Source organism: Rhinatrema bivittatum, chromosome 14 (genome assembly GCF_901001135.1).
Source record: "Rhinatrema bivittatum chromosome 14, aRhiBiv1.1, whole genome shotgun sequence".
Classification (NCBI taxonomy): Eukaryota; Metazoa; Chordata; class Amphibia; order Gymnophiona; family Rhinatrematidae; genus Rhinatrema; species Rhinatrema bivittatum.
The window spans coordinates 48,370,684-48,398,430 of NC_042628.1; the positions used below are offsets into that span (position 1 = coordinate 48,370,684).

Consider the following 27,747-nt stretch of genomic DNA (forward strand, 5'->3'; position numbering starts at 1 on the left):
AGAGTCACACCGCGAGGCATGCGGTGCTGTGCCGAGCCAAACGATGCCGTCGAACTGCATACTGCAGGAGCCTGCTGGAGCCTTGCTGAAGGGTAACAGTACCTCCCCCACAAGGCTCCCTTCTTTTCTTTTTAGGTCTGGGCTTAAGGAGAGAAGCGTTGATGGAATTCTTTGAGCAGACGGGGAGCCTGTATATTGCGGGCTGGCTCCCACGTGTTTTCCTCTGGCCCGTAGTCTTTCCAGGGGACCAGATATTGTAGAGTTCCTTTATTTTTTCTAGAATCCAAAATTTTCTCGACCTCGAATTGTATATCGCTTTCAACAATCGAGGTATTAGGTTTTTTCTTTCTAGAGGACCATAACAGAATTGCTGGTTTGAGAAGTGAAATGTGGAAAATGTCATGGATACGTAGAAATGATGTTAATTAAGTTTAAATGTGACTTTGTTGATTTGCTTGTCAATAGGAAAAGGACCAACAAATCTGGGTGCAAATTTCAAAGATGTATGCGCAAACGAAAATGTCGAGTGCTTAACCAAACCAGATCTCCAGATTGAAGTTGAGGAGTCTGTCTCCTCTTTTTATAGGCTTGAGTCTTCATTTTCAAAACAGTCTTTTGTAAGAGGCATCTTGTCTCCTCCCAAAGCTTAGCCATAGAATGGATGGTTTGATTAACTGCAGGACATGCTGATGGTGTAGTGATGGGTAGTGGAACTTGGGGGTGTCTGCCAAATACGACAAAAACGGGTGTCTTTCCAGTGGCCTTAGCCACATAATTGTTGTGACACATCTCTGCCCACATATACATAGTAATGAGGATGCTCAATTGTCTTGACGTTGATTAACATATGATCGAAGGAAGGTCTTAAGGGATTGAGTCGTCCTTTCGGTAAGACCATTGGATTGGGGGTGGTAAGCTGAAGAAAAGTCAAGTTCAATTTTTAATTTCTTAGTTTTCTCCAGAATCAGGCCGTGAATTGAACACCTCTATCAGAAACGATGCTTACCGGCAGTCCATGACAATGAAAGATATGTTGTAGGAATAGCTGGGCTAGTTCTGTGGCGGAAGGTAGTCCAGGGAGGGGAATAAAGTGGGCCACTCTGGAGAAATGGTCTACTACAACCCAAATGACCGTGTTCTTTTCTGAAGGCGGGAGATCAGTGATAAAATCAGTGGCTATGTGAGTCCATGGTTTTTTGGGAATAGGCAGAGGCTGTAATAACCCCGAAATCTGCTGACGGGGAGTTTTCAGAGCGGCACAGATGTGACGTGACTCCACGTATCTCTTAACATCCATTCTCCATTGGGGCCACCAATAATGTCATGAGACAAGATCTCTGGTTCGTGGTACTCCAGGGTGTCCAGCTAGATGGGAATCATGGGCCCAATGGAGAATCTTCTGCCTCAGACGTTTGGGTACCACCGTCTTACCTATGGGCATCGTGAAGGTGGCAGCAAGCATTATTTGAGCTGGGTCGATAATGTGTCGAGGTGGATCAGGAACATCAGGACTAAAGCTTCTAGAGAACATCTGCTCACAGATTTTTTGTGCGGGTCGGAAGTGGAGGTTGAAATTAAACCTGCTGAAAAACAGTGCCCAGCGAGCCTGCCGAGGGTTTAAATGTTGAGCCTGTGACAGGTAAGCTAAATTTTTATGGTCGGTGTAAATAGTAATCATGTCTGGCTCCTTCTAAAAGGTGTTGCCATTCTTCAAGAGCGGACTTTATTGCCAGGAGCTCCTGATCTCCAATAGTGTAGTTTTTTTCCCCTTGGGAAACTTTTTAGAAAAGAATGCACATGAGTAATTTTCCAAAATCCGATGGTTGTAGTAGAATGGCTCCTACTCCACAGCTGAAGCATCAACTTCCAGAATGAAGGGTTTGGTTTGGTTTGGTCGGGGTGTCATAAACAGGGTCTTTTATAAATTCCTCCTTTAGATGTTAGAAGGCATGGATGTTCTCGGATGGCCAATTGTGAATAGGAGCTCCCTTCTTGGTCAAGGCGGTTTGTGGAGTCACTAGGGTGGAAAATGCTGGAATGAATTGTCGATAATAATTGGAGAAGCCTAAAAATTGTTGTAAAGCGTTGAGGCCGTCCTAGGATAGCTCTGAGTTTCTCTGGGTCCATAGATAAGCCTCTTCTGGAGACAATGTATCCTAAGAATGGTAACTGTTCTTTATGGAATAAACATTTCTCTAGTTTGGCATATAATCTATTCTCTCGGAGATGTTGGAGTACTTGTCGTACATGATCCTGGTGGTGTTCCTCTGATCTTGAAAAAAATTAGTATATCCAGATAAACAAGTACATGGGAGTACAGGAGATCTCTGAAGATTTCGTTAATCATAGCTTGAAATACAGCTGGAGCGTTGCAAAGCCCGAATGGCATTACCCTATACTCATAATGTCCATCATGTATATTAAAAGCAGTTTTCCATTCATCATCTTCTTGTATTCGGATTAAGTTGTAGGCCTCTCTTAGATCAAGTTTAGTAAAAATCTGAGCCCCTTTGATTCGATCAAATAGTTCGGAAATAAGTGGAATCAGATATCTGTTCTTCTTGGTAATGTTATTCAACCCTCTGTAATCAATGCATGGGCGCAGAGATCTATCTTTTTTTTTTTTTTTTTTGACGAAAAAGAACCCGGCTCCAGCTGGAGAGGAGGATGGTCTGATGAATCCCAAGCCAGATTCTCCTGGATATACTGTCATTGCTTCAGACTCAGGCTCGGAGAGAGTGTAAACACTCCCTCTCGGGGGAGACTGACCGGGAAGTAAATCTATACCACAATCATAAGGCCGGTGCGGTGGTAATGTTTCTTCTTGTTTCTGCTTGCTTCTGACTAAAGATGTCCGCGAACTCCATGTACTGAGGTGGTATGCCTGAGCACTTGGTCATAGAACTGACTTGACAAGGTTTGACGTGAATTAAACAAATCTTATAACAATATAGACTCCAACTAGCTAACTGTAGGGATGCCCAAAGCAGATGGGATTGATGTATCCTTAGCCAAGGTAGGCCTAGGATCACTTGATTAACAGAGGAAGGAAGTACATAGAACTGAATGGACTCCTGGTGTAACACTCCAGAATTCATTTTAACTGGTTTAGTGATGTGGGAGATTCGAACTCCAAGGGTTGACCTGAAACTGAAGAAATAGAGAGTGGAGTCTTTAAAGGTTTGGTGGGAATGTGTTGAAGCTGGACTAGATTTTCCTCAATGAAATTGCCGGCCGCCCCTGAATCTATGAAGGCTTGGAGATGAACAAACTATTTTTCCAGGGAAATGGAAACAGGATTTAATATTTGTGGAGAGGGAATGATGGGATCCGGGGAACCTCTCCTACCCGGCCTAGGTCCGAGAGTTTCCCGACTTGTTAGGGCATTTGTTCACAAAATGTCCTGTTCCAGCGCAATATAGGCAGAGATTATTTAATCTTCTATGTCGTTGTTCCTCAAGGAACAGTCGACACCGGTCAATTTACATGGGTTCCTCAAGTGTGGGTTGAGGTTCCGCAGACCTGGGTATCTCAAGTGGTCGTTGAAACGTGGGTGCTAACTGAAAATGTCGTCAAGCAGATGCACGTTCTCGCACTCTTTCCTGGAATCGTAAATCCAAACAAATTGCCAGACGTATCAGCTTCTCCAGTGATTCAGGTGGCTCCCGGGCTGCTAACTCGTCCTTTATGGGTTCTGATAATCCCTGACGAAAGATAGTAGTAAGACTATCCTCTCCCCAGCAAAGTTCAGCCGCCATAGTCCGGAATTGTATGGCACAATCCCCCACAGAATGAGAACCCTGCCGGATCTAAAGGAGGTCGGTAGCTGCTGAAGTCAAGCGTCCCGGCTCATCAAAGATAAGGCGAAATTCTTTCAAAAATTGGTCCATGTTATTCAAAATGGAATCGTCTCTCTCCCATAATAGTGATGCCCAGGCTAAGGCTGGACCCTCCAATAAAGCCAAAATAAAGGTGACTTTAGTCTTGTCTGAGGGAAATAGGCTTGGAGTGAAAAGTGCATGCGACACTGGTTTATGAAGCCCCGAAACTGCAGAGGGGCTCCATTAAAACGAGGTGGAAGGTGTAAGGTGGCAGGTGAAGTCCCAGATGGAGCCAGTGCCAAGGCATCCATATGAGCAGCTAGCTGTTCCAGAACTCCTTTTACCTGATCAAGTACTCCTTGTTGCTGGATTCGGGAGGCTAATCCAGGTATGGCTTGTAAGACGGTCAGATCTATGGGTTCCATGGCCTCTGCTAACTGTTAAGGATTTGATAGTGGAACCAAGGGAGAGAACCGCCTTACCTTATTCTGTGAGATCAGGGTTGTTAGAGAGGTGGTCCGGTCGGACAGGCAGCTGACAAGAGTACCAAGATAAACAGATCCAAAGGCAGGCAGCAAGGCAAGGCAGGTCCAAGAGGCATTCCGGGTCAAAACAAACAGCAGACAAGAATGCAGGCAGGAACCACTGAAGCTTCAGCACAAGCAAGCCTGTAGCCAAGGCGACGCTGTGCTGGAAAGCTCCCTTTAAATACAGTATTTTTCCTGCGCTACCGCAGGAACTTCCGGCTGGGCTGCTGATGACAAAAAGGGGCGGAGTCTTGGTGCGCGGTGCTGCGCTGAGCCAAACAATGCCATCGAGCTGCATCCCGCAGGAGCCTGCTGGAGCCTTGCTGAACGGTAACACTGGCTTTTCAGGATATTTACAATGAATATGCATGAGAGAGATTTGCATGCACTGCCTCCATTGTATGCAAATCTATCTCGTGCATATTCATTGTGGATATCCTGAAAACCTGGCCTTTTTGTGGTACTCGAAGACTGGAGTTCACCATCCTTAATCTAGGACTACCTTTATCTCTTGGAGCTGATAATAGCCACACTAGACTTGTTCCCATGGGCCAGAGCTCACATACGCCTACTGCAGCACTCCCTCCTGTCCCGGTTATTTCCAGAATCAAGAGACTAGAAGGTATGACACCCCTGCCCTTAACAATAAGGGAGAGCCTGGGATGGTGGATGGATCCTGCCAGTTTGCTGAAGAGAGTGGACCTAAATCTCTGTCTTGGATCACCATAATTAAAATAGCAAAAAATCGATTAAAAAAATAAAGGCATATTAAAGCAAATAATAGCCAGATGGATTAAAGTGACAATTGTATCAGTCTACTTTCTCAAGAAGAAACAGGCACCAGCTCTTCTCCGGGCCCATTCCACTAGAGTACAAGCAGCATCATGGGTGGAGGGTATCCTCTGTGTCACCAGAGGACATCTGTAGGGAGGCCACTTGGTCTTCCCTGCATTCCTTTACTAAGCATTACAGACTGGACGTATGGGCTAAGATGGATGCAGTCTTCAGGCAGCACTCTTGTCTTCTGTCCAAAGGATTAGTAGCTTTGGTATTTCCCATGAGTAAGGACTGGTCTAGCAGGAAGATAAGGAAGGTGAAATTTTAATCTTTCCTGATAATTTCCTTTCCTTGAGTCCTGCTAGACCAGTTTGAGGCCCAACCAGAATTAGGTGCTGCCAGGTTCTAGCGCAGAAGCTGCACTCTGTCCCTTCTGCCTCAATCTGTTCATATTCTGCCCCTTCCCTTGGGAGGGGATTGAATGGGAAAAAACTGATCAAGCAAACAAGGACAGCAAATCAGAGGATCTCTCTCCATTGCAATTCTTGTTTCTTTTTTTGTTACTGTTGTCACTTATTTTGTTAGAGTAGGATAGTTTGTTCCTTTCTGGCTTTGATAGAATGTTACTGGCAACTGCCTAAGGCCACACTTCCCTTCTAGCTGGATGTGACATCTCACAAGGGAAGTAAAAGAAGGTGTGTCCTGTCTCGCAAAGCTGTGGCAAGGGAAATCCCATGAGTAAGATCAGGTCTAGCAGGACTCAAGGAAAAGAAATTATCAGGTAAGATTAAATTTCACCTTAGAAAACTGATCACTGAGAGGTGTGTAAAATTACAGTGTATATTTTTTATGCATAGGGGAGAGGTGTTCCGGGGGTGGATTCAGAGCAGACTTGGGATTTGCACACACACATTCTGTTTTTGGAAAGTATGCGTTTAATTCTCTTGGTAAAACTATGCTCACCGCATGAGTATAATTGTGTACGCATGGTTTGTACTGGGATAATTTTTCAAAGCAAATTTTACACACAAGTTTGCTTTTAAAATTGGTATAACTTGAGCGCATAACAGCCCACAAATTTATGGGGCCTGTTATTAAATTGCCCCCTTAGGGGATAATTTTCAAAAGGGTTTTACAGAGATGAACGTTTGTTTACCCACATATAAAGCTTGTCTGAAAATACACCCCTCTCCTCCCATTCGGCGGAGGTCAAAGAATGCACCCAGTTCGTACTATGTGTACTTTTAGCTGTAGGGTGGGTTAGGTCAGGGAGGGAAAATACATGCCAGAAATGTTTTTGAAAATTAGCCTGCAGGTCTGTGGATATAATGTACCCAAAGGTAGTCTAGAAATTACCCTAACTGTAAATCTGCTGAAGAGGAACACAAGAGTCTGGTTTATAGCCGGGTCCCTGGGGGCAGTAGGTTGCATGGAACATATTGAAACAACGGAACAATTAAATCATAAGGTCGGATTCATCAAGGTCTTTCCCCATAGGTACAGAATAGAAGAAAAATCCTTACGGAAATAGGCCCATCATTCCATAGTCGGCTAATCGCAGCATTTACTAATATGTGTAGTTCAGATCTGCTGCAGATGAATATGTAAAGTGCCATAAACAGAGCAATTCTGCAGGTGAAGAGGTTGTTCCCTCCAGGCTATTGGGCCAGCAGAAAGGCATTTTCCCTAATTGTGTTTCTCCAGGGATAGCTTACTTTTATTTCCATCAGCTGACCTCTGTTAGTAAACGCCCTGAGAAAATAGGGTATGTCTCTCTCTTTTTCCACACCCACCCACCCCATATCTTCCCCTGTATTTGTATCTAACGTGCAGAGCTACAGCTGTAATGCCTCACTGTCTCTCAGGCACACACACAGAGCTCCCACCTATCTCTTACCACACACAAAGCTCCGCCCTATCTTTCTCTCGCATTCTCGCAACCACACACAAACTCTGCTGCATTTCTTTTGCACCCACACGACACAGTTTGCCTGGTTTTTTGTTTTTTTTTTTCTCTCTCTCGCGCGCACACACAAGCTCCACTACATCTTTCTCGCAACACACACACAAGCTCTCCTATATTTCTCTTACACCCACACACACACAGAGGGCTCCATGCTCTGGGAGCGCTCTGGTGTTTGTATTCCGCTGTGTGCTGCAGGCACAAGCGATGAGCTCATTGCAGTCTGGCACATAATGAGTGATGGGGTTGGAGCTGCACTGCCCAGGGAGGGGAGGGGGGAGCACAGCCAGCAAATCGATCGCGTCTGCTGCTCCCAGAAGCTCCCTGTGATTACATCTTCTGGAGCAGGAGCAGCCCTTCCAGGGAGGGATGCAGAGAGCTGTCTTTTGAGGAGAGCTTCCCTCACATGGCACTGCAACAAAAAAGACCATTTCATTAGCAGTCCTCTGGCAGCAAAGGCTCCTGCCCTTGCCTAGGTTTGTGATTTTAGTTCCTGGACTGGTTCCGGAGGCAGCTTGCCATGTTGGGCTTGGATATCTGTGAGCTTGGTGGCCAGATGTTGGAACTCATGTGGCTGACAGTATGTTACAGAGGTGAGCTGTCAGCTTTAAATTCATTCTTTCATTTCTGAGCAGGGCACGGAGTCTGTGTCCAGTCCCTGTAGGACCCTGGCTCTTGTGCCTGTGGCAGGGGAGACAGGAGAGAGAATGCAAGGGGCCTGGAGCAGGGAGGGCAAGAGAAATCGTGGGGCCTGGGGCAAGAGGAATGGGTAGAGAATCCAGGGTCCCAGGGCAGAGGGGAACAGAACAGAGAATGCAGGGGGAGTGGGGCAGAGGGGAACAAGACAAGAGAATTCAGCGGGGTCTGTGGCTGCATAGCATCTCGCAGATCAGAAGAATTTACCCAGCAGGGTAGACAGTCATATTTTTTTCACTGTTTTGTGTTGTCGGCTCTGGAAAATGTGTGTGTTCTGATTGATTGTAAGAAAATTACAATCCTCACCCTCTCCCTCTTCTCTCTAATCTAGCCGGTAGAATTCCTGGATTTTGTAACTTGCACTTGTATGCATGCATTATGGGGACCCTAGGATCTTGATTTGAAAACTGATAGCCATTCTTTGCAATCTAATATAGTCTTAATAAAGTAATGCGGTTGCTGTATTAGTCCACTTAGATTATATAAAATACCATTTAGTCTGCTAGTATTCCTGCAATTTATCTTCTAGTCACAGAGAAACTGTGCCCTTGTTCTGTTTAATATCTTCAAAATCACGTGACTTGTAATTTCAGGCCCAATCCAAAATGATGAGATTTTCTTGGAGGGGGCTACTAATTCTTTGCTGTCCCTCTTTGACCCACTGTCCTCTTATATCAGTCCTGCTCCGAACCCTTCAACAGCTACATGAACTATTAATTCAAATACCTGTTCCCATCCTACCTGCCTGCTGATTGCTAGGACCTCAGTGTCTGTCTTAACTCTGAGCACAATCTCAGGCCTGGAACAAGTGCCCCATTTCCTTAATTGTTGGATATTAATTAGATGCCTGGTTCCATTGGGTCTTGGGTATAGAATGGGTGTTTGATTTCTTTCACTCTTGGGTATGGAACAGGTGGTTGGCTTCTTTTGGCCTTGAGCACCCTGTTTCCTTGCATATCGAGTATTGATTAGGTTCTGGTATAGAATGGCCGCATGGTTTTCTTTGTTTTCATGCATAGAATGGGCTCCTGCTTTGCTGTGTCTTGGGAATGGAATGGACGCCCGGTTTTCTTGAGTCTCGGGTGTGGAATGGGCGCCCGGTTTCCTCAAGTGGATAATTATCTAAGAACAATGTACAGCAGCAGTTTTAAATGTTCATAGAATGTTAGGAATTATTAAAAGACCTCCAAAGCAAAAACTATCATTAGGCCGTGATACAAATCTATAGTGCCACCCACACCTTGAGTACTGTGTGCATTTCTGGTTACCTCATCTCCAAAAAGATACAGTTCACCTAGAGAAGGTACAAAGAACAAGGATGATTTAGGGATATGGAAACATTTCATATGAAGACAGCCTCAAATAACTTTATTCTTCAGTGAGGAATAGAGGTGACTGAGGGGAAGTATGACGGACATATATAAAACCATTAAAGTTGTGAAGAAGGTAAATAAGGAGCTGCTGGCAAATAGCTATTGGGCAATGTTGGCTGAGTATCAAAAATGCTATCCTGAGTTTGGAAGGAAGCTCCTTGGAAGCCAAAATTCTGGTGAAAAATGTAAATGTGTTGTTGGTTTTTTTTTATTGATATGTTAGTCACCTAATTTTCATAAGAGCTGTAGGTGACATGCAAATGAAACATAATACAAACAAAACATTAAACTTAGAATGAAAGCATAAAAAACATAAATCTGCAGTAATAACAAATACAATCAAAAGGCCATTGTATAATGAAGTGTTTGGGGCAGAGCTTGGTCAGAGCTGCAGAATGCATTCTCAGCCTCCTCATTCCTGTTCAGACTTGCAAATTGTTCCAGTAATGTTGATCTCCTGTAGGGAAAGGCAATAATAATGCATTGGGCATGCTCAAGCCACACACTTCCTACAACTCTTACCTCATTTAAATATCCTCTCAAACATTTCCTTAGAGGAAATGATGGGGGACTACGCCAGCAACAAGACACCCATACAAGGCACCTTGTGCAAGGATTAATAAGGTTCAAATCAGTTTTGGATTTGTTGGAATACAACCTTTTCCAGGACTGTACCCTACTTTCTGCTTAATTGTTTAATTGCTTTTCTGTCCATAAAGCTGAAATATTGACTTCTCAGATGGCATCCTTCTCGTTCTCCAAAGGAGATGAACTCCAGCTTCCCAGTGCTAGATAGCTGGATAGGGCAGTACTTATCTGCACGTTTTAACTTGCGGAGGGAGGCCTTATCGCTGAAACAGACCAGGAGAAGCAAGTACTTATCCGGCAAGTGGCAGCGGCTTCCCATGGCCAGATAGCCGGATAAATCAGTACTTATCTGGCTGAGTGGGGGTGACTGCCACATAACCGGATAAGTATTTGCTCCTTCTGGTGTGTTTCAGAAATAACAACTCCCCCAAGTTAAAATGTCCGTTTGGCCTTTGCTAAATTCACATTTTACAGTCAACGCACTTTTTAAAACTCCCAATGCATTAATATAACATTAGCTTATTACATTGGGAAGTTAAAAGAAATAAATAAAATTTGTAAACTGTGTGCTGAAATCCCGCACGCAGATTACTGCATCTGCCTGAAAGATGTGAGAAATCTTTGTAGATTCTAGAGAAGCGGTAAGGAGTAAGGCACTACCTGTAAATTATCTTTTTAAGGTCTAATTTTGCAGTCGTCCACGCTAGTGCAAAGTCTTACCTATGGACTTTAATTTTCAAAGTGAAATTTTGCATGTCCTGTCACTTTGAAAATATCCTCACAAAAGTACCCACACATATACACACTTGCATCTGCTAATTTGCTTAGATGGCTTTTCCAGGAAAACGTAGGTGCGATTGCAAGCCCCGCCACCGCCTCCCTGAGAAACCTCCCCCTGCTGCAGTAGTGTCACTGCGTGCACAAGTTTACCCTCACATGGAGAAAATAATTTTCTGAAGGCTCATTTCTGTCGATAAAGCACTATTGTACCCATGGAAATGACTTTTAAAATGACCCTCTTTACCCTGCGTTACTGAAGATATGATGTCAGTATAATTTGATCTCAGGATACCAATTATATAATTTCTGATATAGAATAACTTATGTGGGTGTAGAAATTTCCAAACCTCAGTGCATGGGTAGATTTAGAGTGGGGAAGGTTGAATTCTAGTATCTAGAAATCCAAATCAGAAGGGATTGTGCCAGCTTATTTGAACATAATTGTATTCCCACTGTTTAAAACTAATTTAAACAAATGTGACGAGAGCTACTTTTTTCCGTTAACAAGTAGGGCTGAATTAGCCATGATATGTGGGTGGCATCATCCAGTGGTGATGAATAGACCCTTTTCTCCACTGCTCACGTATCAAGTCCTAGATGATGCTTTCAACTTGATATGTGAGCAGAAACGCTGCTATTTTTTTTTTTTAACATACTTCCTGATCTCTGAAGAAGGCGCACGAAATGCGAGTCATGTCGGGCTGTATTGTTCGTTTAATTGTGATGATCAGTGTTATTCAAACGAATTCCCAAGTCAAGATAAGTTATTTTGTATTTATCACATTGGATGTTCTGATTTACACTTGCATAAAAATAATTCTAAAACATTGAGGAGTGATTAGTTTGAGACCCATGATTAAACTTCCATAGCTGGTGAGCCCCAACAATGAATTTTCAAGCAAAAGATACAATGCCATTTTGGGTTGCTCAGCTGTGTCTATGAAGGTCTCGCAAACTTTCCCACTGTACTAGCAGTTGGTGATTATCTCTTGGGCTTTCTTCCCAAACACTACTACAGTGGAATCAATCAACAGATCAGCTGATGGAGTTGCTCAAGGCCTTCTTTACATTGCTAGCAACCAGTGACAAAGAACCCTACATCCAGTCTTGTTCCAGATAAACGGGTGCCTTCCCTCAAGGGGAGTGCCAGCTGCTTCCATCCCAGTATAATAGTTGCCAATTCTGGGGGTTAATACTCCAAAGGTCAGCTCTGTCAATAGCTTCGGAAGAAATTCACCAGCTATCGGAGGAGGAAGACAGAAGGTCTGGCTCCCAGATTCCATGGGAGCTCACAACCCCAGGAGCATCAAGATCCCTGCCTTGCTCGCCCTGATCTTCATCGGGATCTTGTGTGAGTGTCCCTTCCTTGAAAGATTTCAGAGGATTTGACAGGCATACCTTTTGATCTGACACCAGATCCACCAAACACTCCTCCCCACTAGACAATCTATCATATTTATCTATCCTATCATATCATATAGTTTCAAGTTATTTCTAAACCGATACGATGTGCAAACGGTTGTCTATATATAAAAAATTCTAAATATAAATAAATATAAATATATATTCTTTCGATAAGCTGAGAAGGACCATCAGTGTTCACATGTGGAAAGATAATCCTTGCAAGAACATGTTTGACATCCTCCACATGCTGGAGATTCTGTCTGAATCAGCTGCCTTGCTAGTTGATAACATTTTTCAAGACCTCCAGACCAAAATGTAGGAAAGTCCAGCTTCTTGTCCTCCAGTGGCAAGAAAACTGGATCTAAAGTACAGAAATCTTCTGTATTTGGGGTGGTCCAGCCTCCTTCACAATCAGTGGTAACAGAGTCTGCATTATAGATAGCAAAGAAAACAAAAATGTACTCCAATCTCCCACCAGGAAAGAAACCTGACATTGCTCAATTCATTTGGAAAGAAGTTCTTACAAAGTTCAATGCTCAGATAGCCATCACCAGCCTTTTATGATACAATATGAAGCTTGTCTGGCATTCCTGGATGCAGAGGAATGCGAGTGCTACCTCATTCTTTCAGTTTGAGGCCTTTGATTCAGCAGCTAGGTGTTCAGCCATTGCCATTTGAGCCTGAAGAATAGCATGACTATGGGCTAGCAAACTACAAGAGGATGTCCATGAAACCTCTTTGGAAACAAGGTCAAGAGACTGTCACAAACTAAAGAACAGCATGTAGTCATCCAGTCTTTTTCGACCACCATCGATCAACCATCTGCCCAAAGTCACCCATATTTTTCTTCCAAGAGTGTTTTTCCAGCATCATCTTTTTCACTTATGTTAGTGTTACCAGGCCCCTCAAGTGCAACCATAGCAACAGCTTCTGCCTAGAGGTCAGCTGTCTGAATGGCACCAGCCAAAGCGATCGCCTTGTCTCCTCTAGTGAGAGGGAAGATTCAGCTGTTCTCTAGGAGTGGAAGAAGATCACCAAGGACCACTATATACTCAAGATTGTAGAGTATAGTTACTGTTTGTTTTTCTTCCACATGCCAGTACAGCACTGATGTTTGACCTTTAATTCGGATCTGTCTCGCTCAGTCCAACTTCGTTCTGAGGTGGGCATACTGCTTCACCAATGGGCAATAGAGCTGGTTCCCCTTGAGGAGCATGACACAGGAATTTATACCAGATACTTCCATATCCCCAAGAAATCCTAGATTTACAACAGTTGAACATACACCTGAAAAGGAGACATTTCAAAATTAGCTCCCTCCACGCCATCCTTCCCTTCGTTCAAATAGATACCTGGATATGTGCTCTGGACCTGAAGGAGACTTATGCCCACATCTCTATTCACCTATATCATTGGCAATATCTGATTCCTTGGCCTGTTAGCAGCACCAATACTGGCAGTGATAACTGCCCATCTTTGTTGTCGAGGCATATCAGTTTTTCCTTATCTGGATGACTGTTTAGTGATAGGTCCCTCTAGGCAGGTGTCTTGGCATCACTAGGTCAAATGATATTGCTACTACAGTTTCTGGGGTTTATCATCAACTTCAGCAAGTTAAACATGGACCCAGCTCAGAGGATCCAGTTTATATAAAAGGAGTTCCTTCCAGAGTACAGGGCAGCCCGTCTCTATACCCTGGTGCAAAACTTAATATACCAGAATCAATCCACAGCTTGTTCAGTGCTTGCAATTCTCTGTCACATAGCAGCTATGGCCCTTGTAGTATGGTTTGCTCATCTTTACATGAGACCTCTCCAGTGGGTTCTTCGATCACAGTAGGACCAACTATGACAGCCCCTTATTGCATCCTATCAAAGTAATAGAATAGACATCTCTCTGATGGTTTGAGAACAGAGGCTGTCAGAATAGTCCTCCCCCACACCCCCCTGAGAATCCTCTTGCACCACCTTGGACTGAGAAGCCCACACATGTCCTTTCTGAACTCAAGGTACATGGCCTTTGACAGAGTGCCACTGTCGGATAATCTTCTTGGAACTCCAAGCAATTTGTTGCACACTGCGAATGTTTGCTCACCTTCTGCAAGGCAAACAAATCAAGTAGAAATATTTTATGCAAACTAGGAAGGTGAAACAGGTTCCTGAATTATCTGTCAGGAGGCCCAAAGAATTTGGGCATGGGCTTTCAGTCATGGGGGCCTACCTTTTAGGCAATGTATGTCCCAGGGATGTCCAACATTGCCTCAGCCGGATTTTCCAACCAAATGAGTAAGTTATTAGACCAGGGAATGGCAAACAGCCTGATCTCCCTTTGGGGTCAACTGACCATGGATCTGTTTGTGTCAGAGATAAATTGGAAAGTAGAGAGTTTCTGCTCCACTCTTCCAGGTGAGTTCAGATTCATGCTGGATGCTTTTCTGCTCAAATGAATGTCAGTCTTTCATACATTTTTCTGACACTTTTTAGTAGCCAGGACAATTTAGAACAGTGGTCCCCAACCCTGTCCTGGGGGCCCACCAGCCAGTCGGGTTTTCAGGATATCCACAATGAATATGTATGATAGAAAATTTGCATGTTGCATGCAAATTTTCTCTCATACAGAACAGGGTTGGGGACCACTGATTTAGAAGGTGATAGAAATTCAAGCAGGAATGGTTCTCTTTGCTATAGCCTGGCCCAGACAAGTGGTTTTCCACTCTTGGTGCATCCTCCAGTTTGGGACCTTGCCATCATTCCTCACCTAGGAGAGAAGGGCTGTTTACATTACCCAAACCTACCTCATCTCAGTCTGATGGCATGGAGCTTGAGTGCTCATTGATTTTCTTCATGGGCCATTACCCAAGGAAGTGGAGGATATCTTGGTCTCAGCAAGAATGCCATCACCTGATGCCAATCTTCTTTAGGAGCTTCTTAGATATCTGTTCTCACTACCTTCCATAGGTCTCTGTATGTCTTCTATGAAGGTGCACCCATGGGCTATTGCAGCTTATCATCCCTACGTAGACAGCCAATTTGTGTACTTGTTGGTCTGAAAAATTTATAAAAGGATTATATATACAGAATTCCCAGTCTCCAAGTCAGCAGTTCCATGAGACCTTAACGTTACATAAGAACATAACCATAAGGTATGCCATACTGGGTCAGACAAAGGATCCATCAAGCTCAGTATCCTGTTTCCAACAGTGGCCAATCCAAGTCTCAAGTACCTGGCAAGTACCTAAACATTAAACATTTTAGACCTATCACATCCCCCCTCAGTCATCTCTTCTCCAAACTTGAACAGTCCTAACTTCCTTAGCCTTTCCTCATAGGGCAGCTGTTCCATGCCCCTTATCATTTTTGGTCGCCCTTCTCTGCACTTTCTCTAGTGCAACTATATCTCTTTTGAGATGCGGTAACCAGAATTGCATATAATATTCAAGATGCAGTCTCACTATGGTATGATACAGAGGCATTATGACAGCCACCGTTTTATTTGCCATTCCCTTGCTAATAATTCCTAACATTCTGTTTGCTTTTTTGATCACCACAGAACACTGAGCCGACTATTTCAATGTATTATCCACTATGATGCCCAGATCTCTTTCCTGGGTGGTAACTCCTAATATGGAACCTAACATTGTGTAACTGCAGCATGGGTTATCTTTCCCTATATGCATCACCTTGCACTTGTCCACATTAAATTTCATCTGCCATTTGAATGCCCAATCTTCCAGCCTTGCAAGGTCCTCCAGCAATTTATCACAATCCACTGCATATGTAACTACTTTGAATAATTGTCATCCACAAATTTGATCACCTCACTCGTAGCCCTTTCCGGTAGGGATGTGAATCATTTTTTAACGATTTAAATTATCGTCCGATAATTTTAAAATCGTCATTAATCGGTAAGGGACTCGATACAATAGGAATTCCCTCGATTTATCGTGAAAAATCGTTAAATCGAGTACGGGAATTATTTGGGGGGAGGGCGGGAAAACCGGCACACCAAAACAACCCCTAAACCCACCCCAACCCTTTAAAACCAATCCTTTACCTTCCCCCACCCTCCCGAACCCCCCCAAAATGTTAAATTACCTGGTGGTCCAGTGGGGGGGGTCCCGGTGCGATCTCCCGCTCTCGGGCCATCGGCGCCATTTTGGCTACCACTGATAAAAATGGCGCCGATGGCCCGATAAAAAAAAAAAAAACCCACCCCGACCCTTTACAAATTACCCCTTTGCTTCTCCCACCCTCTTGACCCCCCCCCAAAAACCTTTTACATGTACCTGGTGGTCTAGCGGGGGGTCCGGGAGCCATCCCTTCAATCATACCCTTGGTGCCGGTGCTGGACTGGTTTCAAAATGGCGCCGATCGCCTTTGCCTTCACTGTCACAGGGAGCGGCGCCATTTTTATCAGTGGTAGCCAAAATGGCGCCGATGGACCGAGAGCGGGCGATCGCGCCCCCCCCACTGGACCACCAGGTAATTTAACATTTTGGGGGGGTTCTGGAGGGTGGGAGAGCAAAGGGGTCATTTGTAAAGGGTCGGGGTGGGGTTTTTTTTATCTGCTCAGGCCTCACTAAAAAATGAACGATGTGAATTGGAATCAGAACAGATTCCAATTCACATCTATGATCCGATTTTTTTTTCTCCCTCCATCCGAACCTGATCATTAAAACGATCGGGCACACGATTCACATCTCTACTTTCCGGTTCATTTATAAATATATTAAAAAGCACCAGTCCAAGCATAGATCCCTGTTTACCTTTTTCCACTGTGAAAACAGACCATTTAATCCTACTCTCTGTTTCCTGTCTTTTAACCAGTTTGTAATCCACGAAAGGACATCGCCTCCTGTCCCTTCTGCAGTTGATGAAACATCCATTTGAACTGCTGGAATCTGTTCTGCTAAGATTTCTCACTTTTGGAAAGTGGTATTTTTAGTGGTAGTCACTTCAGTGAGGAGAATGTAAATTTATTATTTACTTTATATTCTGCCTTTCAGTCACTTCAGAGCAGGTTACATTCAGGTAGAGCAGTGCTACGCACACATCCAAAGCTCTTCCTAAATGTTGTGTCCACTTTTCACATCAAGCAAGCCTTTGTCACGCCATAACCACGTACGCACAGGCGTGAGAAAGCCCTTCATGCATTGGACTGTAAGAGGACCTTAGAGCTTATTACCTACAAAGAACTCTGCTGTATCAGGGAGTCTTCCAACTTTTTATCTCCTAGAATGGGAAAGGCATTAGCTAAACATACTCTGTCTAATTGGCTGATGGACTGCATTGCACAGTGTTATGCCCTGTCTGGTCTATGCATGATATTTTCCATGAAAAAGCAGGAGCAAATGTCAGCAGACGTTGAAAATTGCCCCCATAAAGTTAAATATAGTACTTTATAGATCCCGTAACTTATTTTCTGGAATTCCTAGAAAGCGTTTGAAATGGGGAAAACAGACTAGGCAAAAAATGAATCATTTTATTTTATTTATTTATTTAAGGTTTTTATATACCGGCAATCATGAAAACATATCTTGCTGGTTTACATGGAACGGGAGTGCATTAAATACATCAATTCGAACTGTGGTGACCGAAGAAACAGTTACAAATAACAAGGGTAGCAGAACTTGGAGAAGAAGGAAGAGATAGGAAAGAATAAACGGTTAAACGGTATAAATAAATTAAATGCTATGTACAAAAGGCATGATTAGTGGTTGAGAGTTTTGTGGAGTCATAACAGTAACCACCCTTCTTAATCATAGAAACAGAACATGATGATTAGATAAAACCAAATGATCCATCCAGTCTGCTCACCCACATCTTTCTGCCTAGTTTTATAGTTCTTGCCTATCATTCGGAGATCCTCTGTGCTTGTCCCATGGTTTCTTGAATTCTGATGATGATCTCGTCTCCACAGGGGAGACTGTCCTGTGTAGCCACCTCTCTTTATGAAAAGAAATATTTCCTTAGACTACTGCTTAGTCTACCCCATTTCACCCTCCTCCCATGGAATCCTTGTTCCAGAGCCTCTCTGCATTTATTCCTTAGAGGTTTTCAAATCTCACCTTTCCTATAGGGTGGTCATGTTTAGATCTTTGTCCTAGATGCTTTATGATAGTCAGTTGACCATTTTAGTAGCTGCCATCTGGACTAACTCTATTTGGTTTATATCCTTTTTAAGGTGTGGCCTCCAGAGTTGAGGACTCACAAAAGATTTATACAGAGGCAGTATGACCACCTTTTTCCTGCTGGCTATTCCTCTCCCTATGCACCCAAGCATCCTTCTGGCTTTTGCTGTCTTCTTGTCTACCTGTTTGGCTACCTTAAGATTATCAGATAAGATAATCCCCCAATCCCGCTCTTGTTTTGTGCACAGAAGAACTTTACCCCTATGTTTTTGCAACTCAAATGCATAACCCTGTTTTTTGTGGGTTTGGTTTTTTTTGTTAGCAGTAAATTTTAGTTGCCGAGATTACTGCTATGGAGAAACTCACTTTAGAGCTTAAAGGTAAATCAGTTAATATCTACCGGATTTAGGGGCCCTATTGGAGCTGATGTAAAGACCAAGTAGGGCGCTAGGTAGTAGCATGGAGACTGTAACGATACTGGCTGCTAGATGACTTCTCTGCAACCAGGGGCCCTTAGTGGGCCGCATTCAATCTACTCTAGCCTCCCACCTTGAAGGTTGCATGACACAGCAAGGCCAGCCCTATAAAATCCTCCCTTTTAGCTCCTGGCCTTCTCATTGAGTCACCTTGGCTCTTTGCCTTGGCCTTGCTCTGGGTCTCCCAGCAGCCCTCGTCTCTGTATTCCTTTCTTTGCCTTTCTCCTGCCTAGGTCTCCTGGTTGCCTGGCCTGCTTTGTCCTTGCTCTGTTTGGGTCTCCTGGTGTCCTGTGTGTGTCGTGCCTTGTTCTCTGTTCTATCTAAGCATCCCAGTGGCCCTTTGGCCCTTCTTGTCTCTGCATTCCTTCTCTTGCTTTTCTCCTGACTAGATATACTGGTAGCCTAGTTTGCCTGTGTATCCCTTGTCTTATCTAGGCCTCCTAGTGGCCTGTCCTGCTAGGAATCCAGGTGACCTATCCCATCCACGTGCGCCCTGCATATTGTATCCCTGTCCTAGTTTTGCCCTTGTTTTATCTAGACTCGCTGATGGCCTTCCTGCCAGTGGGTTCCTAGCCTTGCTCATACTGCTTTTGCCTGCCTTGCCCTTCCTCTACTTTTGGTATGACTTTCTCCTGCCATAGACCCTTGCCTATTCTACGACTTTCAGCCCTGACCCCTGCCTGTTCTACAACTCTGCCTGAACCCTGCCTTGTCCCTACCAGAGAAGTCCTGCCAGCCACCAGAACCTGCTGGCCCAACCCAAGGGGGGGGGGGGGGGAGGTGGCTACACAGGCAGAAGATCCTCGACACCTATACCATTCGTGTTTGAGGATTACATATAACCAGCCTGCCCAGCCCTGACAGAGACCTGTATGTTGTATGTGTAATTTGCATTTCTATACATAATTAAAGTTCTTTATTTTATACTATGTGCCTTTTTCATATAAAATGTTTAAAAACCACATTTTTGTTGCCAAATTCTAGACTATTCCTCAAGCTTAATGATATCCCTCCTCATGTTTTCCACACCTTCCAAGGTGTCTGCTTGCAGATTTTGGTATAATCTGCAAAAAGGCAAACCTTTCTGATGACACTTCTGCACCATCATAGATGAAAATGTTGAAGACAATCAGATTGAGGGCGAATCCCTGTGGCACACCACTGGTAAAACTCCCTTTACTTGGCATGAACTGAACTTACCACTACCCTTTGTTGCTTCCCATTCAACCAGTTTCTAATCCAATCAGTCATTTTACAGTGCTCAGTTTGTTTCTAATTCTCCTATGCAGAACTATGTCAAAAGCCTTATTGAAATCCAAATATAATATAGATTCATCTGACAACACCTGCCTCTGGTGAAACCATGCTGTCTGGGATCATGCAATCCATCGGATTTATTTATTTATTTTTAACTTTTTTATGCCGACGTTCATGTAAAAACTACAAATCACACCGGTTTACAATGAAACTGAATGTCGCACGGGAGCGTTACAAGGAACAGAGGATACAAATAACTGGGGTACAGGAAACTAGATATCTTCAAATTAAATACAACCTGGGAGAATATATAGTTCTTCGATAACTACGTAAGACACAATATATAACTATCAGTACGAAAGAAGTAAAATGGGAGAGAGTTAACATCAAGTTACTATTGTACCTTAAACTAATGCCCAGAACAGAAAGAACTGAAAATAGTTGTGGGCAAGTGATCTTGAAGAATGGGTTCAGCTAAGCATTTAACTCTAGGTAGGATCAAGGATAAGATAAAAAACCCGGACATAATTATAGGAATGGACCTGAAATTCGTAACATGAGCGAGTGTCATATTTCGGGAAATGCTTGGCTGAAAAGCCATGTTTTGAGTTTTTGTTTAAATGACAATGGGCATGGTTCTTGGCGGAGGTCCAGGGGGAGTGCGTTCCATTGTGGGGGACCTGCTATAGATAAGGCACGATTCCTTAAAGATGTTTTAGCTGGAGGGGCGTACAATGTGCCTTTATACGCTCTTCTAACAGGTCTGGAGGATGTATGAGGACGCAGTTGGATGCTTAGATCTATGAGGGTGAGGTTATGTATGGCTTTGTGAATTATCCTGAGGACTTTAAAGAGGATGCTGAATTTGATGGGCAGCCAATGGAGGTTCTGAAGGATGGGAGTGATGTGATCTCTTTTGTTAGTGTTGGTTAGAATCCTAGCGGCGGAGTTCTGCAACTTCTGTAGAGGTTTGATGGTGTTAGCAGGGAGACCGAGAAGAAGAGAGTTACAATAGTCGATTTTTGAAAGGATGATGGATTGAAGCACCATGCGGAAGTCATGGAAGTGTAGGAGTGGTTTCAGCTTTTTTAGAACTTGCAATTTGAAAAAGCATCCTTTGTGGTGGTGTTTACAAATTTTTTTAGATTTAGCTGGTTGTCAAGAAGAACGCCTAGATCTCTCACATAAGGGGAGTGATTTAAATTAAAATTAGCGAATTGAGAAGAGATTGGTGAGTTGAGAAGAAAGTTGTCATCCTGGGAAATAAGAATCTCCATCTTGTTGGTGTTGAGGACTAGGTTGAAGCTGGTGAGAAGGAGGTTAATTAATTGAAGGCAGCTGTTCCAGAAACCACACTGTTCTCTGTTTGTTTTAGCAGAGATTCCATTAATTCACTCACCACGGAGGTCAGACGGACTGGCCTGTAATTCTCAGCCTCTTACACCGCAGCTGCTTTGCCTCCAGTCCTCCGAAACTACTCCATACTCTAAAGAAGCATTGAAAAGGTCAGACAGCAGAGCTGCCATAACTTCTCTAAGTTCTCTTAATACCCTTGAATACATCCAAACTGGCCCCATTGCTTTATCTACTTTTAGATTTGCTAGCTCCTCATTAACAGTCTTCTGAAAACTGAGAATCCATCTCCCTTCCATTCCCATTTGTAACTGTTTGCTGTCCTATTCTTTGCCCTTTTTCACTGAACAGAGATTTGTTAAGCAATTCCATGTTCTTCCCGTCAGTGTTTACATATTCTCTCCCTTCACCTTTGACTCCTAGAATCCCACTTTTGCACTTTCTCTCATCACTAATATATTTAAAAAGAGTCTTGTTGCCTTCTTTTACTGTATTGGCTACTTGTTTGCTTCCATTTGTGCCTTTGCTTTACTTTCCTAGCTTCTCTTAGTCTTGCCAGATATTTTTGCCTGTCTTCCTCCTGTGATCTTATAGTTTATGAATACCGCCGCCAGAATTATCACCAATCACAGAAAATCCTCCCACATCACACCCACTCTCAAAGACCTCCACTGGCTGCCCATCACACAAAGAATCCAGTATAAAACCCTCACCCTTCTTCACAAAAAAATAAACAACAACAGAATGGTCTGGCTAAACAACAACATCCAACCATATTTCACACAAAGAAATCTCAGATCCACCAACTCAGGTCTCCTCTCCATCCCAACTCTTAAAAATGCTCACCTCAATACAACACGCAAACGAGCCATTACAATAGCTGGCCCTACCCTCTGGAACTCCCTCCCCCCACAGCTCAGAAACGAACCCTCACCGCAAGTCTTTAAAAAACAGCTCAAAACATGGCTGTTCTTGAAAGCATTCCCTCCTGAACCCCAACATCCTATAATAAACGCTCTTGAAAGCCTTACCGCATAACTTCTACTCTGCATGAACGCATAACCCCTCCCCCCTTCTCTATCCTCCCTTTTCCCTGTCCCCCACCCTTCTCGTAACCTCCCTTTTCCCTGTCCCCCACCCTACTCATAACCAAGTCATATTGTACATATTGTATATAGGCTATATGCCATTTCTATATACCCACATCTAATATTTAATTTTAATTTTATTCATATGTTACAATGTTCCTTATATTTATTGTTTAATCAACTGTTCTCTTGTTACAATGTAAAATAGGGCAGTTCCGGCTCTATTCAACCTGTTTTCTGGAAACCGATGTGATATCTCGATCGAATGTCGGTATACAAAAGAAATAAATAAAATAAATAAATAAATGAATACCAACCTTTTCTCTCTTAGCTTTTCAGCCACTTCTTTAGAAAACGACAGTGACCTTTGTTTCCACTCACCTTTATTTACTTCCCTAATAAAAAGGCTTGCTGCCCTTACAATATCTCCTTTCAGTGTTGCCCAATGCTCTCCTATATAATATATTGTATTTTATCCAAAGAATTCAATCTTTTTATATTTAAATTTTTATTGGAATTTGTTGCCAGAGGATGTGGTTAGTGCAGTTAGTATAGCTGTGTTTAAAAAAGGATTGGATAAGTTCTTGGAGGAGAAGTCCATTACCTGCTATTAAGTTCACTTAGAGAATAGCCACTGCCATTAGCAATGGTTACATGGAATAGACTTAGTTTTTGGGTACTTGCCAGGTTCTTATGGCCTGGATTGGCCACTGTTGGAAACAGGATGCTGGGCTTGATGGACCCTTGGTCTGACCCAGTATGGCATTTTCTTATGTTCTTAATGTTCACAAACTGCATAGCACATAATTGTTCCTGTTACATGCCATGCCTAAAACAAGTTTTCGACGTACAATCTTTTATTTACATCTTTCTTTTCAATTTTTTCCATCGATAAGCAGGGCTGAATTAGCTATGATCTGTGGATGTCATCATCCAGCGGTACTGAACAGACCTGTCTCTCCAAGCTAATAGAGCTTTGATCTCTACTGAGCATGTGTGGGAGTTTCACCCGGGCATTGCCTCAGAGCCTCCTCACTCTTTTTGTCCATGCTTTGCATGGATGGTCTTTCTGTCTCTCTCCTCAGAATTTGTTTTCAAAATTTTCAAATTCTCTCTGTTTTCAGTGACCCACAACAGCATTTTTCAGTACTACGTGGCCATTTGGCTTAAAAAAAAAATTTATTTTTTTTGTTGAAGCTGCCTCGAGCCTTCTCAGACTTGGCTGCTAGGAAAGCCATTAGTGGCTTCAAATTTTGTGCCTGTGGACAAATCACATCCTTAACAGATGGTCATGACCCATCTCCAATCTCCAGATTCAATGTGTTCCATTCTTCCTCTGGCTTCAAATCCGCTACCAGTAGGAAAACAGGAACCAGTGCAGGTCATGGAAGAGGATGCACCTCTATTGATACCAGGCCAGAGATTGCAGCAGGCAATGGAACAGATCATTGACATTGTTTTCAATTTCCTCTCCTCCTTTGTTCTAGAACTGGTGAAGTCTCTCCAACCATCTATAAGAATTTACCCACCGGCTTATTCCATCTTGCTTTTCTCACCACAGAGAGTGATGCCTTGGTGCTCGATCACTTCATCTTTGGGCCGTGCACGGTCATCCTTCAATGAGCAACCTCCACCCATTTCGGCCCCTTCCAAATTGCAGAGCCCTCCAGTCTCGCCTTGTTCCTCTTAGTCAAGGGTCCCTTCTCCAGGGGAATCTCCAGGCAAGCTCCCCTGGTATTCCTTCTGACCTTGCTCCAGGCCCACTGGATCATGCTTTGCCACTGGAAGACCTAGCGGAGTAAGTTAGGTCTATATTAAACACCATGCCTATCTTCTCCACAAACTTGGAGTATGGACTTGGTGCATAAAGATCCAGATCCCAGAGTGGAAGAAATGGGCCTCCTAAAGATTTTGGACCTCCTGGCTATCAGCATTACCTACCCATGCGGTCTTGGACATGGTGTTGTTGAAAATATGAGAAACGCCATACTCTGGCATCACTGCTACCTGAAAGTTGGATTTTAAATTTTGTATGTAGAAGTCACCCGGTTGAGTGGTGCAAATTTCACACAACTCCGTGGCAAGAAATCCACTCTGTGAAATCAACATTTTGAACAAAGACACAGTTGGGGGGGGGGGGGGTGTCATCAAAAGAGGTACCATGGATAAAGAAACCTATTTTTTATTTGTATTTTTCTCATTTATGATTTTTGGAATCTTAGCCTGGATATTATTTTTTTAAGCTATAGTACACTTTTATGATTTGAACACCAGTCTTAGACTCTGAACCTTCATTTAGGTGTGCTCTTTTGAATCAACCAAACCCCCTTACTGTGAGTATAGAGCAAAGAGTGAGGGTGATTGTGCTTATCTGATTACCCCACTACAGCACCTAGGGTCCTGGAGACTCGAGCCTCCTCCCCGCCAGAGAACCCTGGCTCCCCTAGGGCTGAAGTTTAGTACATGAGTGTGTTAGAGGTCCGAGAGAGTAAAGACAGCCCTGAGACTTTGCTGTAGCCTGTACATCAGGGACCCTCCACCGGAGAGGGGGTTACACACCCGGAACTAAGCATGCTCAGTTCTCTGGCTTCCAAGAGGCCTGGCACATAGCAGTTGCTTGTTAGTGCGGTGGGAAGAAGTGGTAAACCATCTGCACTGCAGGTTAGGATGCCAAAGGAGAGCAGAGCGTTCCTAAAGAGTTAAAACTAGCCTAACACGCACACCTAGATAATCTGCCAAGGATGTAGAGGAGGAGGAAAGTGCAGCCTGCCAAACAGACCCGACTGCTTATTCTTTTGCTATCATGTCACTTTTTTTGCAGCCAAGGATTGTCTGTGTTTATCCCAAGTGTCAAAGAGGACATGGGATAAACACAGAGAATCCTCCTTAACTGAAAAAGTGGAGCGAGCGCAGAAGAACTAGCAGCTGGATCTGTCTGGCTATAGCTGCGCTTTCCTCTTACTCAGCTAGCATGACAGCCTATTTTGTGAGGGGCCTAGTCGCAAACCAGGGGGCCTGTCCTTCAAGAGGACCTACCCTCTGGGCTGGTGATTAGCCAGTGGGCCCTCTAGTCCTTCCCTCTATCTTCCCATTCAAAGTGAAAAGAGAGTATTCACAGGATACCAGCAACGCAGGGCAGACACAGAGGAGAATGATGGAGAAGTAAGTGACAGAGGGGAAACACATGCGCATTTAGAAAACGCATCTGCCTTTCTTTACACAGGGCAAATGTACTTGCAAGCAACAGGTTTCCAGAAGACAGGGTAATAGCCAAAGAGGTGTGCTAGTGGGCACTTAATATTAATTTATTCACTCCACTGTCGCGATTCGATGAAAAGACCAATCCCTTTCAGAAGGCTGGCCTTTCCCGATTGGCAGGGCTGTTCCCAGGTTGTGGGGGTGGGATTTGGAGGGATGATGTTCCAAGCCCCCAATTTGATTTTTTTAAGGGGAGAGGAAGGGGAGGGGGGGTGCTGGGATCTATCCAGAGCTGAACTGCCTGGATGGACCCAGACCCCTGGACCTGCCGGTGACTTCATTTTAAGGTGAAGCAGGGAAGAGGTGCACATGGTGGTTACTGTTTTGTAAGATGTACATGTATACTTTATTGCACTTATTCGGACACTTTTACACCTGCTAATTGATTCAGGCAAGTGAAATCGGACTTGTCTGCATGCAGGTTTGGGTGGGAGGTTTGGGTGAACTAGAGGGGGTTCAGAGTGAAGTGCTAGAGGGTCTAGGTGAACTGGCGGAAGTATCAGCAAATTGATCATTTCAAGTACACGTGCAAGTAAGAATTTTCTAAACAGTATATGGGAATATTATTGGCATCTGTAGCATGGGATCTATTTAATGTTTGGTACTTGCCAGGTACTTGTAAGTTGGATTGTCCATTATTGGAAACAGGATGCTGGTCTTGATGGACCCTCTTTCTGACCCAGTATGGCAACTTCTTATCTACTAGATAAGGGAGCCCTGACCGACGTGCCGCAAATGCGCAGTAGAGAGCAACTCTACCGCGCATGCGCGGGCAGCACGTCGGCCAGAGCGAAGCGTGCCCGAAAAAAAAATGGCACCTGCTTCTTAGGGGCAGGAGCGGCGGTGAGGAGCGGGAGGAGCAGTAGCCGCGGCGGCGACAACAACAAGCAGGAGCGGGAGGAGCAGCAGCGGCGATGCACGTGAGGGAGGGAGGAACAGTAGCGACGGCCGCGCGCAAGGGAGGGACACCCCCCTGTCTGCCGGGTGTGGATGAGCTGAAAGGGGAAGGGGATTGAGAGAGGGAGAGGGAGGAGAGAGTGAGGTGGGGGAGGGAGGAGAGAGGGAGGTGGGAGGGAGGGGAGGGGGAGGGAGACTAGAGGGGGGAGGAAGTGGGAAGGAAATGGACCGAAAAAAAAAATTTAAATGTAGCTCGTTGTTACGGGCTTAACGGCTAGTATTTTATAAACTACCTAGCTACATGTATAAATTGGGGTTATTAGACATGCATGTTATATTATTTTACGTGTCTAAAATGTATTCACACGTTTATAAAATAGGAAAAATATGTGGTTTCTTGCATTGGGAATATTCCCACATAAAACATATATACTTATACTTTTGGAGCAGAAATATGAGTATTTTATAATTGCATCTCCTGTCGCACAATTTATAAAATACGAGGATTAATCTCTGCGCTTCTACATAGGATCGTAAATGCTGCACCATAGATAGGTCTGAAAGTTAGTTTCTGTTTGCACCTGAGGCAATGGAGGGTGAAGTGACTTTGCCCAAGGTCACAAGAAAGCATCAGTGGGTGGAGTGGGATTTGAACTCTGGCTTCCCTGGTTTGCAGCCCCCTGTTACTGCTACTGTTGCATGCCACCTTGAAATGGTCCCTTTTTTTGAAATCTTTTTCATGTTCCATATGCAAGGAATATAATAGGGTAAAAAAGACAGGTGGTGGCAGGCCCCGGTTCCGGTGTTCCTCTATGAGAGGAAGAGAAGATAACGTTCACATTTTTTCCTCTCATTGCAAATAATGGCAGCTGTGCAGCAAGAAAGGGAGTCAGCAGGGCCAACACAGCGGCTGTGCTGCGCACCTGGGTTTGATTCCCAGCTCGGTCTTCCGTTTCCCCACGTTAGCCAGGGCTGGGTGAGTAGCCAAGCCAGCGTTCACAGCTCCCGCTGTGGCTGCATTTAGGGCCCATGATTTCCTGGAGGATGGGGCTAAACCAGTTGGGAGGCGATAAAAAATGGGGAAAAAAATCCCAAAGTAACTGTGACTAAAGGCTTTGAGGTTAGTTGTGAGGAGGAATTGCTGTGCCAAAAACATAGGGCGTCAACTTGGACCTATTCTTGTCCAAGACAGGAAGTAAATATTTTTGGGGTAGAAGCCACCTAAGTATGAGGTGAATAACCCCTTCTAGTCTGGTATGTGGGCAGAGCAGAGGGCTAGTAGACCACATACAGTGGCTCTGCCGCCTCCATACCCAGAATGTCTTTGTCTAATGTGCCAAATAGATGTTTCTGAATAAG

General features: G+C 44.0%; 1 protein-coding gene across 2 annotated transcripts in view; it reads left to right on the forward strand.

The window, feature by feature from the left end:
* The window catches only part of ARHGDIG (Rho GDP dissociation inhibitor gamma), a 77,671-nt gene that overhangs the window by 24,516 nt on the left and 25,408 nt on the right, over nucleotides 1-27,747 (forward strand). The window contains exon 1 of one of the 2 annotated variants that reach the window (XM_029576176.1): nucleotides 7,467-7,681. The exons of the other annotated variant lie outside the window; for it this stretch is intronic. Within the exon in view, the coding sequence (XP_029432036.1) occupies nucleotides 7,609-7,681 (73 nt within the window). The 5' untranslated portion in view covers nucleotides 7,467-7,608. Of the gene's footprint in view, nucleotides 1-7,466; nucleotides 7,682-27,747 lie in introns of those variants that run through there. 2 annotated transcript variants of the gene reach the window in all.